This window comes from Gasterosteus aculeatus, chromosome 1 (assembly GCF_964276395.1).
Source record: "Gasterosteus aculeatus chromosome 1, fGasAcu3.hap1.1, whole genome shotgun sequence".
Taxonomy (NCBI): Eukaryota; Metazoa; Chordata; class Actinopteri; order Perciformes; family Gasterosteidae; genus Gasterosteus; species Gasterosteus aculeatus.
Window position 1 is genome coordinate 22,662,857 of NC_135688.1, and position 19,594 is coordinate 22,682,450.

Here is a 19,594-nt window from a genome sequence, read left to right on the forward strand (position 1 = left end):
GGACTCAAAATCACAGAAATCACATATCCAGCTAATCAAACAAATGTGTATTTTGCGCAAATTCCGACGGAACACACTTATATTTTTCGACAGCCAAATGTTAGATCATATATTATTGATATCGATTCAATGATGTCGTCAAACTATTTAAAGAAATATCAAATCAAACCAAATAACTGGACATCGGAACAAAATGGCGAATAATTGGTTCCGGAACCTTTCCTTTGTACCGTTTTCCACCGAACCGCTAATCACGGAACACCGACCACGCTTATGATAACAACAACGTCAAGTTGCCTAGAGTATAAACGTGTGTTTCTGAAATTTTATTTCATATTAAAACATTTATTAAGGCATTCACGTGTTGCGTACAAGTGCTTTACGAAATAATTCCCAAATTGAAAATAATTTAACAGCGGGACGTTAACGCTATATGTTTAAATTAAACATACCCTAGCACATATCCTAACATTAATATGTAAGCAAAGGAAATAAAAGACGTAGAATGATTTAATTGTCTCGTGGGCATAACAGAAACCACGTCCTAACGCGTTACAAGAGAAGTCCAACTGAGATTTAACATTTACATTTGAAAGTAATGCATGTTCACTTCCGGTAGCAGTGTCGCTGACTTGATAACGTCACACGCTGTCGACACCGGCGAGCACCATTACAACGGATTGTGTGAAGCACCTTCGGATTTAGCTGAAGTTTCACCGGCGTTGTTACCATGGTCGGGAAGATAAAACACGTCCGTCAGAAGCTCCACCAAGAGGCGGTGAGGCTCGAAAGGCCGAGCAGCCTCTCACAGAGGCCGGGCTCCGGGTTACCGCAGAGTTTAGAGAAGCCCCCTGCCTCGGAACTGCACAAAACAAGCGCCCCCATTCTGGAGAATAAGAAGACAGAGTCCTCCACCGACGCCGCACAGGTCTGGTACAATAATACCAACGTTCATCGCTCAATGTACCCGTGGTCACCGTGTTTTACCGTCATTTTACACACATTAAAGGTCGAGTCCGGTGGCTCCTTTACCTTTCTGTGGCCGCGAGTTTGTTAAGTTTTCTCTCCATCTATCTGTAACTCCTAATGTATTAGCAAACAGCACGAGACAGCCTGACCTCACCACGTCGCTTAATCAATCCTATTGATTTGTTATGTCAGCCACAGTGATGTATTCTCCTCTATGGTAGGCCCATGAGACATATAATATATATAAATAATGTGTGTGTTACTACGTTTTGTGCTCTCCTGTATGATGCTATACTAGTACTACTACAGCCTCATAGCATCACTCTGTAACATATTATGGGATATCTGCATCACAAACAGGACTGTTCTGTTATGACAGAATATTGAAAACAATGCACATTATATTTGACCATTATTATGCAGCTTGCAAGAATTGTAGGCTTCTCCAGAAAAAAGTCCCAGAGAGAGAAATGTAAACACGGCCATTTACTCCACTGTGAACCCTCGCAGCCCCTGGGACAAATCTCCTTCCCCTCTGGGATTTTCGCCGGCACCAAGATAACTGCAGAGGCCCTGGTACAGACGCTGAGGTTTGAGGAGCCTCCCGACGCACCTCCACCTGCTCGCACAGGTAAGACCTTTCCCGTGAACATAACCAATAGGACATTTCCTAAAGCGGCTTTAACTTTAACTAATTCAATGAGTCCACAGCAGTGGGTCAAAGGTCACAACCGCATAGAAGAGGTATTCCCTTTTCCAAGGTTATCCTAATATGCTAACAATTGAGTTAAAAAGGAGGACTAATATTACTGCTGTCTACTCTCTGTTGTTGCCACTAGATGGAGTAGGAGGCTTGTTGATGTCCTCTTGCTGCAGCAGCGCGCCACAGTAGAGGTTTTGTCTTGTTATTTGGGCTGCTGGTACATCATCTTCCAGCCCTGGAGCATCTCCTTCAGAAGAGTCAGCGCAGAGCTGCCTGGGAGGGCGGAAGGGTGGGGGAGGCGGGCCTCATCTCTGCTGCAGGGCTGAGAGTGTGTCTGCTGAGGGGACCGGCGGACTGGGGCCCAGTTGCTAAGCACACCGTGCCGCATGAAGCCTCGCCAGACAACGCTGCTATTTATAGAGCAGGTGTGGTATGTGGTGGAAGATTTTGCACAGACAATCGTTAAGTAAGAAACAAAGGCTCTGAGTCAAGTATGTCTTTTCTCCGTTTATTTCCTTGCAAGGGAAAAAAAGGGTCACAACAGCTACGTGGTCAGTAGACTGTCAAGAACCTCCTTTTCTTCCCAACACATCGAGGCAGTTCTTATACCTAAACTTAGATATCGGTGGCGTCAATAGAAACCGTTAACCATCTTGTTGAGTATCTACAGCCAGGGTACGGGGAACATCTTATCCATGTGAGACACGTCAGTTCTTTGACCGTGTCCTTGCTCTCCCAACATGCTAAAACAAAGGTGGTCATAGACATAACAAACACTTTGTTCAATCTCTACAGCTATGACGCTGGAAACATCTAATCCAAGTGGGAGACATCAGTTCTTATGTCAGGGCCTTTGTGACCTAAGCACTTGCAACTAATAAACTGGTTATACAAATGAAGCATTTAAAAGGGTCACATATCATTTTCCCATTACATTCCACTCTTTTGATTACATAATAATCACAAACTATGCAATCAATTTAGAATGACTACTCTAAAAATTTAACAGCTGATAATCTGCCACATCAAATATCACAAAACATTGAACATCTGGACATCGCTCACAAAACTTTTCCTGCCACAGAACAAAAACTCCCTAAAAAACCCTCCGAAATGGGAAAATAGGAAGAAATCTGTTAGGAGAAGATAAAGACTGGAAACCTTCTCACAGGATTTGAGCGTTACACCCCAGATGTCATGTGTACAGTATTGAAATAAAAAAGAAATGAGAACATGTTTAAATCACAATACCAGAACTTGATCCCCTTTCACACAATACAGATATAGAATATTGTGGAAAGGTCATTATATCAATCATATTTACGTTACATACTAATAAATGCAAGGATAAAAGCTGTTTTTGTGAGAATGTTATTTCTCATTGTTTTAGCAAGCTACTGTGAAACAAAAAACATTTAGAACACCAGGAATGCACACAGACAGTGTGTCACTATGTCACTATGCGTATGTGTCGAGGTCGTAAGTGTTCAGCTCGTCAAGGGAGTCCGAGTCACTGTTGGGGTTATTGTCAGAGTCGTTCCATGATAAGAGAGAACCACTCTTTAGATAGCTGACTACGGAATCACAAAAAGATGCTGAGATACAATGAAACTGAAGCAAGCAATAATATGAATAAAACTGTCGGGGCAAAAACGACTACTGTGTCTATGTGGAGGGGTCCTGGCCGTGTTCTTCTTCTTGTGTTGGTCCGCAGGTACACGTTGGGATGTGGAGTCTGCCAACCCTCTTTCTTGTGAGGCACCCGCGTTGTAGACAGTCAACACAGATCACAATGCACTGTGTGTCTGTCGGTCAACTGCCCGTCCGTGGTCACTGGATCGGTGGTGTCGGTTGATTGACACTTTTTGTGGAGGTAGGGTCGCCTGAGCCCAGTGCTGGTACTGGATCTGGAACCTTCTTGCAATGGGATGCGTGGACCCAAGTTGCTCTTTCAGCTACTTTGACCGCTGTTTGGGTGACCAGGAGAATCTGGAATGGACCCTGCCACCGTTTAGCTTTCCAACTTTTCCTCCTGAAGTCCTTCACCACCACGAAGTCACCTGGTTGCAGTCGGTGTAGTGGACCCGTTGCTTCTCTTGGAAGTGCAGCTACAACCTGTTTTCTTACATCAGACAAAGTGGAAGACAGTCGAATGCAATAGGTTAACATGTCATTCTCGCACATTGTGGTGGAAGGGAGTGGTGTTCCTGGAGCTTCCACACCTATATGGGGAGGAACTGCGAAAAGGATTTCAAATGGGCTTAGGTTGCTGCGTGTTCGTTTCCTCATCCGCATGTACATCAGAACCAAGGGCAGTGCTTTTGTCCACGGTAGACCTGTGTCTGTGCAACATTTGGCCAGTTTTGTTTTCAATGTTCCATTCTCTCTCTCTACCGCTCCTCCACTAGCTGGGTGGTATGCGCAGTGTGTTTTTAAGTCAATACCCAGGTATGCACTTAATTCTGTGATTGCTTGGTTGACAAAATGTGAACCATTGTCGCTAGAAATTTTGCTTGGGATTCCCCAGCGGGGAATGATCTCTGAAATCAAGGCTTTAGCCACTGTGGAGGCTGTCTGCTTACTGGAGGGAAACACCTCAACCCATTTGGACCACATGTCTACCATTACAAGACAGTGTTTCTTACCTTCCGATGGGGAGAGTTCCACAAAATCCATCATTACATGTTCAAATGGTCTTGCAGGCGGTGGATGTGCTGCATGATGTGACACCTGTACTGAACGACCTACATTGTGAGTTGCACATGTTATGCATGCTTGGCAGAACCTTTGTGCGTAAGCTGCAAAACCTTTTGTGAACCATGTTGCATCAATGATACTTAACATTCCCCCTTTTGACACATGGTCTAACCCATGAGTCAATTTCGCATAGTGAGGGAAGAAATGTTTAGGTAAGCATGGATTACCATTCGGACCATACCAGATGCCGTCTATGAATTTGGAGCCTGAGGAGGACCAAAAACGTCTCTCATCTGAAGTAGAGAGGGACTGCACGGCTGCAAGAGAGGAGGGAAGAGAACACATGACAGGAACTGGGCGTGATGGTTTGGGAAGAGGACGTCTAGCAGCCGCTTTTGCAGCTAAGTCTGCTCGCTCATTCCCCTTTGCGATGTCGCCTGTGCCGGATGTGTGCGCTGCACATTTACAAACGGCAATAGCTGTGGGCAACAAAATGGCATCCAATAGTTCTGCTATCAGAGTGTGGTGTAACACTGGTTTGCCATCCGATTTGAGAAAATTTCTGTGTCTCCACAGCGCGCCGAAATCATGAACCACGCCAAAAGCGTATCTGGAATCAGTGTGAATGGTTGTCGTTTTATCCTTAGCTAGTTTACAAGCTTCTGTTAGCGCGATTAATTCTGCTGCTTGGGCTGAGAGGTGACATGGAAGAGGGCCGGAACACAGAACAGCTGAGTCTGAAACAACAGAGAAACCCACAAGATTAGAACCAGTCAGGGGATCCCGTGTAGCAGATCCGTCAACATACATTACCATGTCACTGTTGAGCAGAGGTGTATCTGCGAGGTCTGGTCGAGGTGTGCACTGAGCTTCCAGCTCAGCCAAACAATTATGCTCCTCTCCATCCTCCGGAGTGGGGAGAAGAGATGCAGGATTGAGGACATTGCAGCGTTTTACTGTAACATTCGGCATGTCTAGGAGACATGTGTGATATCGAAGGTAACGCGCTGCAGATAAATGAGACGACTTCTGTTCGAGAAGAATCAGTGAAACCGAATGTGGAACCAATAATGTTAGCGTAGCATAGCCTACAATGTCACGAGAGGCTGTAAGAGCCTTTTCAGCAGCTGCCACAGCTCGAAGGCACTGTGGTAAGCCTGCTGCTACCGGATCGAGTTTTGCAGAGAAATAAGCTACTGGTCGTAGTTTATCGCCATGGGATTGTAGGAGCACTGATGTCATACATCCAGAACGTTCGTCAACGGTTTGTGTGAACGGTTTGTGAGGATCAGGAAGACCCAAAGTCGGAGGAACTTGTAACGCGCATTTCATGTCCGTGAAAGCTTGAGAGGCTGCAGGGAGCCACTGAATTTTATCATGCGCGCTGAGATTTTTCCCATGTATCAATGCGGACAGAGGTTGCTCGAGTTGGGAGTAATTTGGAATAAATGACCTACAGTAGGAACACATTCCCAAAAATGACATCATCTGTTTCTTGGTTTGTGGTTTTGGAAGTGTTACAATTGAGGCGATGCGTTTTGGTGATAGTGTCTTCCCTTCACCGGAAATGTTATGGCCTAGGAAATGAACGTTCTGTGAAACAAACTGTAGTTTGGATAGGCTGGCCTTGTGTCCTTCCGCTGCTAAGTGTTGAAGCAATTTGAGTGTGTCCTGTTCACACTGCTTTTGTGTTGGAGCTGCAATTAAACAGTCATCAACATACTGCAAAAGAGCTGTTCCTGGAGACAAAGTGAGGCTCTCCAAACTTTCCCTGAGTGCCTCGTTGTAGATCGTAGGTGATTCTGTGTAGCCCTGACACAAGCGTGTGAAAGTGTAAGGCTTGCCATTGAAATTAAACGCAAACCAAAACTGACTGTCAATGTCCACAGGGACACTGAAAAAAGCATTTGAGAGGTCAACCACGGAAAACCATCGAGCATCAGGTGGAACCTGTGCCATAATGGTGTAAGGGTTGGGAACATTTGGGGCTCGTGCGTGGACGGCTGCATTAACGGCTTTTAGGTCCTGCACGAAGCGCCACTCAGTTGGTTTGCCTGCATCTCTGATCTTTTTAACTGGAAAAATAGGTGTTCTTACCGGCGAGTCAGGACATGGAACAATGACTCCGGCCTTTAAGAGGGAGTTGAACACCGGTGTTATACCGTCAATGGCCTCTTGGCGCAGTGGGTATTGATGTTTGTGGGGACGGAAGTCTGATCGAGGAGTGATGACCACAGGTTGACATTTTTTGATGAGTCCCACGTCATATTTATGCGCTGCCCACAAGGTGTCTGGAACAGAACTGAGGGCAGGAGAAATAGAGGAGACATTAGTCAAAAATGTATCAGTGTGTGTGTCAGAAAATATGTTATTTTCATCCATGACATAAACAGATCTGAGAGCAGGTGTGCAAAATGCAAATGGCTGTTTAAAGAAGCCTGTCGACGGAGAGCGCATCACAAGTCGATCTGGTGTAGCCTCCCAATCTGTCAATGCCTCGCACGCTGTGACAAAAGGTCCCAAATCTCTCCATTGGTCTGTTGCTGCTTTAGACAAGGAGATGTGTGGGAAAGAAGAGTCCACATCAAAGAGGTGCTGCTGAGAGGGGGTGAGAGAAACGGAAACAGCACATTTAAGTGTGGACCAAAACAATGTCATACATGCAATTTGATCATTCAGATCCTGTAGAAATAATGCATCATATTGCTTATCTGGCCCATGTGACACATGAGCTGTGCAGTGGAGATATGAAGCATCCATGCACTCTGCCTCAGGCTGGACGCGTGATGCTGCCAGGTGGGACAGTTCTGATTGTGGGTCAACCGGAAGCCACCACTGGTACACAAACATTGGATCACATATAACTGTATTTGCCATCTGGTCAATGGCTCTGCATCTCACCACTTGCAACCCTGTAGGAGTGGAGATGAGGCTAATGCCGAAAGAACACATGAGGTCTCTGCCCATTAGATTAATGGGACAGCAAGAGGACAGCAAAAAGGAATGTGCAGCGCTCTGTGGCTGGAATGGAAGACTCGCGACTCGCGGATGTAAAGAAACATGCTGCGCATGCGCAATCCATGGACATAGAGAGAACTGACCACGAGGGGAAAAGGCGCTCACGTCAGATTGAACTCGCCCAACTGACTATGCTCCAAGCTGTCACTCAACTTGCCAGAAACGACCGCCCACGGGATCCCCACCAACGGGGCGGATTCAGGGGGCGTGGTCGGGACATGACGAGGGGACGCTCCTCCTGGAACCAGGAGGGATCACAGCTGTCTCCACCCAATGACTATGATACGTGTTTCCGCTGTGGCGAACAGGGACATTGGCACAGAGAATGTCCACAAAATGCACCTCGTAGAGGATGGGGGCGTGGACTGGCCAGACGAGGAAGGGGTGGCAACGCACATTCCGATTGACGTGAGGCGGAGGGGGAGGAGGCTGCATGTGAGGGGGAGACGGCAACCATGCTGAGGCCTCACATGATAAGGGAAGTAAAACACACACACACCGCAGCCTGCAATGAAGAAACGCTTTCTGCACTAACTCCCTGCACGCACACTCACACTCACACACTCAAGTTTCCCTTGAATTTTCACCATAGTGGTGGGCATATTTTCAAATGATTTTCCTGAAAACTTTGCGTATGTGTGTTTAAGTGAAAGCTTTTGTTGTGTTCTCAATTGCTCTGTGATGTCCACGAGAGCTTGTTGTTGCTCCAGTGTGTGTGTGTGAGTGTGAGTGTGCGTGCAGGGAGTTAGTGCAGAAAGCGTTTCTTCATTGCAGGCTGCGGTGTGTGTGTGTTTTACTTCCCTTATCATGTGAGGCCTCAGCATGGTTGCCGTCTCCCCCTCACATGCAGCCTCCTCCCCCTCCGCCTCACGTCAATCGGAATGTGCGTTGCCACCCCTTCCTCGTCTGGCCAGTCCACGCCCCCATCCTCTACGAGGTGCATTTTGTGGACATTCTCTGTGCCAATGTCCCTGTTCGCCACAGCGGAAACACGTATCATAGTCATTGGGTGGAGACAGCTGTGATCCCTCCTGGTTCCAGGAGGAGCGTCCCCTCGTCATGTCCCGACCACGCCCCCTGAATCCGCCCCGTTGGTGGGGATCCCGTGGGCGGTCGTTTCTGGCAAGTTGAGTGACAGCTTGGAGCATAGTCAGTTGGGCGAGTTCAATCTGACGTGAGCGCCTTTTCCCCTCGTGGTCAGTTCTCTCTATGTCCATGGATTGCGCATGCGCAGCATGTTTCTTTACATCCGCGAGTCGCGAGTCTTCCATTCCAGCCACAGAGCGCTGCACATTCATTTTTATGTCGGGTAATAGTCCATTCATGAAAGCATTCTTCAGGTGTGATTCCCACGTCCCCAGAGCGTCTCCTAACACGGCGGGTTGTGGAATGCCACTGTTAAGATTAAACACTGTGAGAAGTCTTTGGTAGTAATCATGGACGGACTCACCCGCTGCCTGCTTGGTATTGTTGATGGGAGTCATATCCACTTTGTCAGGGAACAAAGTCTTTATGCCGTCGTTCAAAGCCGTGAGTGCGTCTCTGTACGGCTTATTTTGATTTGAACTCCATTCAACGTCTGCCGCACTGGTGTCTCCTGCAACCAGCTGATTGAGCTTCTGGTAGTGAGTCGGACCCACGTGACTCATTAGAACACGTCGAATTTCAGCAAAGTTGGGCAGGAATTGCTTACAGAAGTCCATGAATGCTTCAGCAAACAGTCTTCCCGAGTGCTGTATCGGCGGGAGATGAGCCATTGCAGCTCTAATGTCCGTATCAGTCCAAGGAAAACAAGTATGGGACCTGAGTGTCCTGGTACTTGAATCATTGGGGTTTGGAGCACAGATTTTGCATCCGGGGGAACTCCCTCTGGGTCGAAAGAGGGGGAAAAAACATCTGATGTAGATGGTTGCTCTGCAATCAGTTTGTTGATGGCAGAAGTGTCCCCTCCGGTTGCTCCTGGAGAGCGAGAGCGAGTGGGGAGAGCAGCCTGTCTCTTTTCCTCCTCTTCGCCGAGGAGTCGTTCCTGTGCTGCTTTCACTGCCGCTTCCTTTTCCTCCCTCTGCCGGGTGTAGTGAACTTTTTGAGCTTGTGACCATGCAGACGGAGGTTGCTGGTTCGCAGATGAAGCAGGGTACGGCGGTGGGCATGTGTTGAGGAGAGGGCCGCCAGCCCCTGTGAGACTCGGATACAAGGGAGAAGAAGCACATCGGTCATTTTGTTCAATAACATTTGGATCTGGTTTTTCAACCAATGTGGTTTTTGCGCATGTCAATTCTTTAGCCATTTGTTTCCTTTCTCTACATTCACATTCATCCTCCCACCATTTTAACCATTTACTTTGTTTCTCAATGTTCTCCAAGTCTTTGCCTTTTATCACCCTCTGAGATTTTATACCCTTCTCTTTTCCCTCTAAGCCTGTTCGTAACATGTTCAGTTTTATTCTACTGAAAGAACCATTTGCAGGGAACCCAAAATCTTTTGACCACTCGGGCAAAAACTCTAGAGATTGATCTCCATATTTCCTTCTCATCAGATCCACAATGGGTCCCTCCGGAGAACCCATTTCCTTTTTACCTTTACCGTGTACACCACCCATCTTTCAGGCGTGGTGAAGTATACTTTTTATTACTTAAAATATAGTCGTCACTATAAGTCTTGATTTTCTTTTACGTAGGAAAAATACGAGTTAAAACCCAACCAGAACTATTGGTTAATAAATATAGGTCAAGGGCGCAAATATCTGTTTTCAGACTTCTGTCCGAAAACCCCGATATTGTTCCTGTCTTCCTGTTAGGTCAAGGGCTGAGATTTTGCGATTTCAGTGAACTCTCAAAATCCCTCCTGTCTTCCCCTTCGGTCAAGGGTCACAATTGTCAATTGCCCCTGTCTTCCTCTTTGGTCAAGGGTCACAATTATGCGTTTTCAGAGTGTTAGTCTGAATACAATCGTAATACGCAAATTGCTCCCTGTCTTCCCCCTTTTGGTCAAGGGTCACAATTATGCGATTTTCAGATAGTTAGTCTGAATACAATCGTAAATGCGCACATTGCTCCCTGTCTTCCTCAGTAAAAAGTTGGATGCTGATGAACCGGAAATACTGTACAATCACTCTTATAATTTTATACACATTTTTCAAATAACCGGATAAAAAGACAAGTTATCATCATTAGAAGCCCAATCAAAATAACCGAAATTTGGATTTTCTAAGAAGAGAGAAAAAAAATCCTAAAGTACTAAATACCCGTCTTTGTAATCTGTTATCACCCGTTATAATTCAGGAAGCCCCGTTTGAAAATCAGAATATCAACTTCTTACCCGATTCGTGTGAAAATCTTCCTCATCGGATCGTGTTGAAGCCAATCAGGTCTCTTTTGGTCGCCGGTCCCCTCTCTCTGAGTGTGATGAGGTATAGGGCAGAATCACGTTTGGTGGATCCTGAAGGGGCCCCTTCCCGGACGTCCTCGGAGTCCCGACGGAGCTTCAAACGATCCCACTTCTGACACCAAATTGTGGTGGAAGATTTTGCACAGACAATCGTTAAGTAAGAAACAAAGGCTCTGAGTCAAGTATGTCTTTTCTCCGTTTATTTCCTTGCAAGGGAAAAAAAGGGTCACAACAGCTACGTGGTCAGTAGACTGTCAAGAACCTCCTTTTCTTCCCAACACATCGAGGCAGTTCTTATACCTAAACTTAGATATCGGTGGCGTCAATAGAAACCGTTAACCATCTTGTTGAGTATCTACAGCCAGGGTACGGGGAACATCTTATCCATGTGAGACACGTCAGTTCTTTGACCGTGTCCTTGCTCTCCCAACATGCTAAAACAAAGGTGGTCATAGACATAACAAACACTTTGTTCAATCTCTACAGCTATGACGCTGGAAACATCTAATCCAAGTGGGAGACATCAGTTCTTATGTCAGGGCCTTTGTGACCTAAGCACTTGCAACTAATAAACTGGTTATACAAATGAAGCATTTAAAAGGGTCACATATCATTTTCCCATTACAGGTACGAATTTAGCTCATGCGTAAAAACCAGGTTTGGCAGCCTCAGTGTTCCCTGGCTGCAGAGGGAAGACGCGGAGGCTGCTGCCGTATCCCTTTATAAAGACACTGATTGCAAAGGGAAGAACTCAGCGGGGTAAATGCTAAGTCCTCTGCTTGTCACCTCACAGGAACATCCATACCTTTCTTTAGGGGGGAATGTTCACTCCTGTGTGCACATATAAGCACATATTATGTGTAAGAACGATGATGTCAGTGATTATGATTCATTGATCCATTGATTCATGGACATTACTAGACGGGGTCTGATGACGACAGGAGCTTTAGAGGTCTCAGCTTCTACTGGAGGAACATATTGCGTGTGGAGGCACCCAGGGAGGCTCAGACCGCATGTAGCTCCATCATATGGTGACAGAGTTCTGTCAGGTGGGCGCCGCGCAGCCTCTTGAAGGGCAATTTCATTTCATTTTCTATATTGCGCCAGATCCCAACAGAAGTTATGTAACGCTCCCTTTCCTACAGCAGGTTTATACCATATTATTTAATGGAACAAACAAAGTAGCCTGATGGTATTTATCATATTAACGTAGTAGGTCATTTCCGTCTCTCCGTGGTCGCTCCTTTACAAATGAACTGTGTCTTAGAGGTCAGCGCTCACCTCTAGTGGTCGTGTTGATCATCACGGGACTACTTATTTAAACCAACAGGATCTTCTCTCAGGAGACAGCGATCTGCTAATGTCAGCTAACTTACAAACCCGAGTTGAGGCTTCAGAAATATTAAATGGTGAGTCTGTGCCAAATCTACAGCATATTTAAGCAAAACTCCTGGATTCATCAGTTTTTACCTAATTTACAATAATGAAGTTCTCCCTCGATGCCCCTTATGATCAAACCACGTTAGACAGAAACGCTAAAAGGAAGCGCTAGTTTATTAATGCATTTCTTTACTCCAGCCTGTCTGTATTTCTGGGCACAGTGCATCCCGATGTCTGAAGAAGCAGTCAATTATTTCTTCTCTCATCTAAAATAGCTTCACATTCTCCATAACAAAGCTTGAGGCAAATGTGTTTCCTGACCTGGAGAAAAGGCAGCGTGGTCTGTGGAATGCAGATAGCAAGATGATTTTGATTCGTTTGCACACACATGGTGGTAAGAACAGGAATACGGTCGTATTAGTGAATGAGGCCCAACGACTCTGATGAAATAGAAGCAGGGTGATTATGATCCAACGTAACATTATTATGTCTGATGGAACTCTTCTACCGTGGAATCAAAGTGTGTGATTTACCCTGAGGGGGGAGAGTGAAATCCTGACTGACTGTGGAAGCTGATCGGACAGCCCCCCCCCCCCCCCACCTCCTCTTGACAAAGTGCTCTGTCCGCAGTCTAATTAGAGCTATCGTATCACTACCAGACCCCAGGGGGAAGACCCCACATCCTTTTTTATTCTGAGGTCAGCTCCCTAAAGGCCGCCCACTTCCCTCCCCTCCTCTTCCTCTATCCATCTCTTCTCTAGTTGTCCTTCCTTGTCTCTTTCTCTATCCTTCCCTCCTTGCTGTCCCTCCTCTCCTACTTGTCCACCAGTAGGAAGTCGGTGAAGTGCGGCCACGGTTTCCCCCTCCTTCGGGTCTCTGTTGTTTTTCACTGGTCCGCATGCAGAGCTGTCACGTTCACTTGCATCGCCGCCCGCGTCCGAGCAGCGGAGCATGCAGCGGAAGTAATAATGATGTGCCCAAAAGACGCAGTGATGCTGCCAAGATGAAAATGGCAGCTGCCTCTGTTTGAGGCAAAAGGTGACCGGTTTAAACAAACCAAAGTGAACAACACACTGTTCTTAATAAAGAAAAGTCTCCTTCCACATGTCCTTGATATGATGATGGAAGAAGTCTTCTGAAGGAGAATGACTTGATCAATAATGTGTTTGAAGCGCAGCTGGAGGTCCCACTGATACGCGCATGTAATGATCAGTGTCGCTCAACGCACGAGCTCCAGCATTCCTATTTGCCGTGTTCCTCTGCGAGCAGTCGTACGCTTCACGCCTCCCTGAACCACCAGTCGTGACATTCAAGCATCACTGGGAAATCTCACTGTGGGCTTCCTCCTGCATTATTTCATAGTTAGGAGCTGAAGCATGGCAGCACCAAAAGCATGAAATGGTATTATCTGTGTTTGTTTTATATCAGACCCAAGGCCAGCAACAAAACCGTGATCTGGTTACATCCAGATTCAGATTGCTCACTGGTCATGAAGAGTTTTATTAGACTGGAAATGCACCGCATGTTATGAAGGCAGCAGGTCACCTTTACAACTCTGTAAATACACGCTATGTTTCTAGTCAGCTAATCAGTCATAGAAAATGTACCTGGTGCTAATTGTCCCTCCCCTGACAGTGCAGAGGGGCCGGGGTGGTCCGGAGTCTAAGGACGGTGCTCATCACTGTGAGCAGTCTGAGGAGTTGGGAGTCACGGGAGGTGTGTGCTGGGTGGGTGAGGAGCAGACTCCAGGCAGCTGTAATCACAGCTCTCCATTTCATTGAACAGATGGAAGACGATGCTCCCAATGGGACAGGTGTGGTGGTAAATCCCCCCCCTCCTCCACCCACACAGCAGTCAGCAGCGGAGGCCTATCTCTCCATCTGTGCCTGTTCCCTTCCTGCTAACAGCAGCAGAAACACGCGTGTTGGTGGCCACTGTGGTGGCAGATAAAAGATCTCTGGAGATACCGACAGTCCCAACGCCTGCCTCTGGCTCCGGACTCATTCTGACCAGGTTCATGTGATTATGTTTAATGCTTTTAGGAAGCATCATCTGCAGATGATGATGAGTTGTTATGACTCACAACCGCTACACATGAGTTCAACTCTGTTGCTGCTTCAGTGACAAAAGTCTCTACCTCAGTTTATAGCACAAATGAGTGAGCAGTTGGCCCCGCCCCCAAATCCCGACTACAGACCCATGATGGGGCAGGAACTCCAGCAGCTGAGCCGGTCACTGAACTCATGAATATCTTGGAGAGATAACTTTGTCCATATGGAATCTCCTGCTTGTAGTTATTCATTGTTATGGTATGACTGTTGTTCGCCTTTGATTAATGTCATAAGTGACTCATGGAGGTTCTCCTCCTGTGATCAAACATCCCGTCTGGATGTCCGGTCATGGCCAAATTAGGCCGTTCATGGGCTGCATTGGGAACATGGGGCAGGTTAGCTTATGAGTAAAGTTGCATAACGTTAAGTAACCTAACCTAAGCCAACGTTGCGTTTTGGATTCACACGGACACATTGGTCTCTTTTCACTATGACTAGTGAAAGTGCATCAGACAAACCACCTGGCTGTAGAACCCAGATAATCGCCTGGAGTCCAGCGGCTGCTCTTGGGGCCTGAAGTCCGGCCCAATGGGATCGATAGAGCAGTAAACAGCCCGGCACGCATCACACCCTCCCGAGCTCATTGATACGACATCAGCTATCGGTTGCCTCTGACCTCTGACCCCCACAGAGCCGCAGCCGACACCGATCGATGGATAGAAACACGGCCAGGCCCGATGGGGCTCACTGTACAAAGTAGTGTATTCGTGTTCACTTTTATTTATTAGTATTACTATATATGTATGTACTATATGAAGAAAAATACAAACACTTTAAACACCATTTAACAGCATTATGTCCTTTACACAGTAGCAGTAACAATTCTTCTTAAACCTTAATATAATCACATTTTTATATATATATATATATATATATATATAACCAAAGCTATTTGCCACTGCCAGGGCTTTACTGTTTCATCTAGCTTTATCACTGTGTGGGTGGAGGTTCTGTGTTGATTTGAGGTTCTGGTCGGGCTGGCAGATGAACAACCTCCAACGTTCTAATGATTCAATTCCTCCAAAATAACTATCCAAATATATTTGATTTCTTTTTAATGAAGTTGTTTTTTTAATCCATTTTGAGCATTCATGAGGCTTAAATGTGAACTGAGGCTTAGACGTGTGAGCAGATTTTGGCCAAATATGACGTTTGAAAATCGCTTCTTAAAAACACCTTGGTTTTGAACTGTTCAAATATCTATTCTCGGCCCTCGTATCCATGACAACTTGTTTTAACTGGCCACGGGCGAAGCAGCACTGCATACTGAAATATTTTCAACTTCATTGCTAGTAAATATCCCATTATTCAACATGCCCTTTTTCAACACTTCTACTGAGGCGTGATCAAAACAAAAGTCTAACCGTATTTATAGTAATTGTGTTTTTCCAGTTGTTTCTGTCCAGTCCACTGACACACGGTGGGCTGAGTGGATCCATACTCCCCCTGTGGATGTGTTTCCATGAATCCCCCAAAGCTTCGGTTAGTCAGGGCCAGCAAGTGCACAGATAGACCCATAATGTTGCTCAAGCACTTGCCCTTTTGCCCTGGACAAGAAAAATGCCCCTTCAGTTTGAGCCCAATTTTTTTGTCATTCGTTAATATTTAAGAATAAAAATGAACGCTGAAAACATTTATTTCTTAGGAAATAAATGTCAGACCAGGCAAATGACAAATGATTGTCGATCTCCTTGCAAACCAACTTATGGTGCTAGGCTAACAAACGTGATGTTTCCAGTCCAGTTTGTCTGTTGCATAGCAACAGCCACACGTGGCCACACAGGACTATTTTCTCTAGGCTACGGAAATAAATATGATACACAACGTATTGTGGCTACAATAAACTACAGCCTCTCGTACCTTATTGCTTAAGTACAATATGGCCTTAATTTGTCTGTTTTTTGCCTGTTATTCATTTATTAATATAATTTAGAGTTAGTTTGTTAACAAAAAAAGTATGGACGTTTTATTTTTATTATTATATTTAATTCCAAGGATCGTTTTGGCGATGGGTGCCTTTTTGGTTTGAGCACCTGCCCCCCAAAGTGTCTGAGGGGGAAGGTCAGTGGGTCTCTGCTGCTGACACACGCAGTGCTAACGGGTTCGCTAACGTTAAGTGATGGTGCCTGATGACTCGCGTCATGTGGTGCATTCAGGCCGTCATAACTGATCTGTTTGAATATGTGCACGTTCAGATATAAATATTTATATAGAGAGAAGGTGAAGAGGTTTGATGTGTGCGGCCATTTAACTGTGTGTTTTCTCACAGGCCCAGAAGAGAAGAAAGTCAAGTCAAAGAAGGAGAAGATGAAGGAGAGGAGGGAGCGGTGGCTGAACAGTGAGTTGTAAGATGTCATTCACCATGTCACCATTGATGATGTGGCATCATCACCATTCCATCTTCAGTCAGGTTATTTAAGGAAATACACATTATGTTCAACGTCTTCCCACAACATTTTCACTTAAAGAAGGCAAGAGCCATACTAATGGATCAGTTAAGAAGAAATCTATCAGCACCATTAATTCCATATTTAATATGCAGAATAATACAAACTAATATTGATATAACGTGTCAATGAAACTGGACGAGCGCCGCCATCGCCTCCCGTAATTGCGCCAAGGCCTGTAACCGTACCCGGCCGCTGAGCCAATCCATTCCCGGGTAACACAAGGCGTATCTTGATCAGGCGTATAATTAGGTGCTAATGGCTGTGCGACTCGATACCGCTGAAACCCAATAGCCGTTTTCAGGAATTAAAAAAAATAATAGGGAGGAATATCCGCCCTTCTCAGATGAAGGACTCCGGGTAAGGAGACTGGAGGAGGACCAGCGAGGGTCTAATGGCCTCAAACCGTAAATGGTGCAGACAGGAAGTTTCCGTGCTTGTCACAGTCCTTGCCAACCTCCGGCGACAAGTAGCAGACGCTTTAATATACAGAATATGGCTCACGGGACAATAGAATTTGAATTACTGAAGAAGAGTAGCCATATACAGACGTAAACGCGTATCGGGAACCAGTGGAAGGAGTAGATAGTAATGTGTCTCTCTCTCTCTCTCTCTCCTCTGCCTCTCTACCACCCCTCCTCCAGAGATCAGCTCCATTAAACAGGCCAAGGAGCAGCAGGCGGCCGAGGCTCGGCGGCAGGCCACGCCCGTGGTGGGGGACATGAGGCCGCTGGCCGACGCCCTGCCGGAGCTGTCTCTGCTCGTCGCACCCCGCACCACGGCCCTCACCGCCCGCCGCAAGAGCAGGAAAAACAAAGTGTAAGTGCCACGGTGATGTTGGCCTCCATCATCAGAGCACCCCATCTGTCCTTCAGAGCACTAATGAGCCTGTGAGACACATCGTGTCCCAGTTGTCCTTGTTTAACATTTGCCCTCCCCAATTACACAAGTTACTAATCCAAAATGGGCCTTTACTGTGTTTCTGTGTGCCTTGACCTTCAACGGACGCCTTGAGTACAGAAGGAACAAGATGGCGCACTGAAAACGCTGTTGGTCCTTGTGATATCCGATGAGTAGGGATGCAACAGATACCACCACACCCGAAATCACCATGACAACACAATGTCAGCCTCTCAGACGCACTGATACCCTGATGTGGGACCAGGTTGCATCCGTTGAAACACACATGGCAGGAAGAGCGGGGGCTGTTGTTGTCTGCAGTCACAGGGTTGTGGTGGACACCAGTGGGATCAGACGGCGTCTCCCCATCATCCCAGCAGGGGAGGGGGGGGGGCGCAGTGAGTCAGGCAGATTAGTGCGTCCAGAGCTAAAAGACGTCTTTGAGGCCTCAGTAACTCCGAGCCTGAATTCACGAGAGGGGAGTGACTGTCTGAGCCACGGAGTGATCAACGTGCTCCGTATTAATGAAGGCAGAGATGCCAACGAAGCCCCCCCCCCCCCCCACACTCCCCCCACCCTTTCATTTCATGCAAAAGGCCTTTAAAGGCAACACAGCAGTTCCGTAGAGAACATAACTCGTGTCAGCTGTCTTCAGAGTGTCAGCCTGCAGGCCGTTACTCACACGCTCGTAATTGTCTACGGCCTCGATGTCATCAGGCCCTGCGCAACACCCACGCCCCCCCCCACCCCCCCCCCACACACACACACACACCATGTCAGAACAGCTTTAGGCTGCAGTCCATACAACACGCTGTAAAAAGTCTAAATCTGTAGTCAGTTCTAGTGTCTGAAAGGAGAGGAGAACATTTCAGTCAGCACAGCAGGTATCTGCTCTAATCCTGCACAGCGTGGAGACACACACACATAATGTGACAATAATGAATAAGTGGGAATCCTTTTCTCAAAGCTTCATCGTGGGACAGATGTTCACTGTCATCCTGATGAGGGGAGGTGAGTGCAGCACTGGGAAACTTCTTCCTGCATTCTAACGCGTCCCCGTCTTTGTCCTGTGTCCCCCCCTCCAGACCGGTGAAGAGGCCCGAACCGACAGATTTCAGTCAGATGAAACAGTCACAGAAACGCAAACTCCTGTAAGCACGACGTCCATATTCACGTTATACATATTAGATACCCCCCCCTCCCCCCTTTCCTCATCCAGAGACCCGTGGGTTTTGTTTTTATTGTAGGGAGACAGAGACCAGCCGGTTTAGCAACGCAGTCAAGACCCTCTCGGCCAAGATGAACCCTCTGGCGGATATTGGCGAGCAGCTGAGGAAGAGGATGAGGCAGGAAGAGGAGCAGGGTCCCAGCTAACAGCAGCACAGCCTCCACAGACCCCACCCAACAGACCCAAGGGGGCCCCGACCCCGGAGCAGCAGCAGCAGCAGGAACCCCGATGCCCCGGGGGGCGCTCCCGTCTGAGGAGGCGGAGCAGGAAGGTGGTGTTTGTACACGCTGACTGTGACGGATGTCCTCTCTCTTTTAATCCCCAGCTTCCCTCTTCAGTAATAAATCTCGGTGCATTCAACACTCTGCTGTTATGTGTGTTTTCTGCGTGGTGACAAGTCTCCAGGTGCGCCCGTCTTGGTTAATGAAGCAGTGCATGTGCAAACAGATCCGGCTTGTTTCCATCAACACCCACACAGCCGCCCGTCTATTCTCGGCTCTCCTCGTGCCCGATTGAGAATAAGATCAGCAACGTGGGGTGACTCATCAGCTATAACCATGGCAACTGCACTGATCCATGTAAATGAACATCTTGTCAGGCCAACGCTGAATGAAAATATTGTCAGACTATTGTAAACATGTTATGTTTTTATCAACTTACTTATCTGTTGTACGGATGAATAGTAAAATCTTAATCTTTGATTCTAAGATTTTATTTCATTGGAAAACATTGAAACATGGAAAGCAGCGGTTTC

The 19,594-nt window shown here is 46.7% G+C and overlaps 1 protein-coding gene and 2 long non-coding RNA genes across 3 annotated transcripts; 1 reads left to right on the top strand and 2 right to left on the bottom strand.

Moving 5' to 3' along the window:
* The first annotated feature begins 9 nt into the window (after positions 1 to 9).
* Positions 10 to 19,200, top strand: slx9 (SLX9 ribosome biogenesis factor). Its single transcript, XM_040182899.2, has 6 exons — positions 10 to 928; positions 1,480 to 1,600; positions 16,535 to 16,603; positions 17,357 to 17,531; positions 18,698 to 18,763; positions 18,860 to 19,200. Exons 1-6 carry the CDS (start codon positions 731 to 733, stop codon positions 18,984 to 18,986), a joined length of 756 nt encoding a protein of 251 aa, XP_040038833.1. The 5' UTR covers positions 10 to 730; the 3' UTR covers positions 18,987 to 19,200.
* On the bottom strand, positions 2,167 to 7,376 carry LOC144388968 (uncharacterized). Its single transcript, XR_013453258.1, has 2 exons — positions 6,467 to 7,376; positions 2,167 to 3,794 (listed from the first exon to the last, which is right to left on the bottom strand). It is a non-coding gene; the product is annotated as an uncharacterized LOC144388968 (long non-coding RNA).
* On the bottom strand, positions 4,861 to 5,837 carry LOC144388970 (uncharacterized). Its single transcript, XR_013453261.1, has 2 exons — positions 5,183 to 5,837; positions 4,861 to 5,106 (listed from the first exon to the last, which is right to left on the bottom strand). It is a non-coding gene; the product is annotated as an uncharacterized LOC144388970 (long non-coding RNA).
* Positions 19,201 to 19,594: the final 394 nt, after the last annotated feature.

Coding starts and splice junctions, on each gene's coding strand:
- slx9 (XM_040182899.2), top strand. CDS start 731: ATGGTCGGGAAGATAAAACACGTCCGTCAGAAGCTCCACCAAGAGGCG. Junction 1,601..16,534: donor ACCTCCACCTGCTCGCACAG/GTAAGACCTTTC, acceptor GTTTTCTCACAG/GCCCAGAAGAGAAGAAAGTC. Junction 17,532..18,697: donor AAGAGCAGGAAAAACAAAGT/GTAAGTGCCACG, acceptor CCCCCCCTCCAG/ACCGGTGAAGAGGCCCGAAC.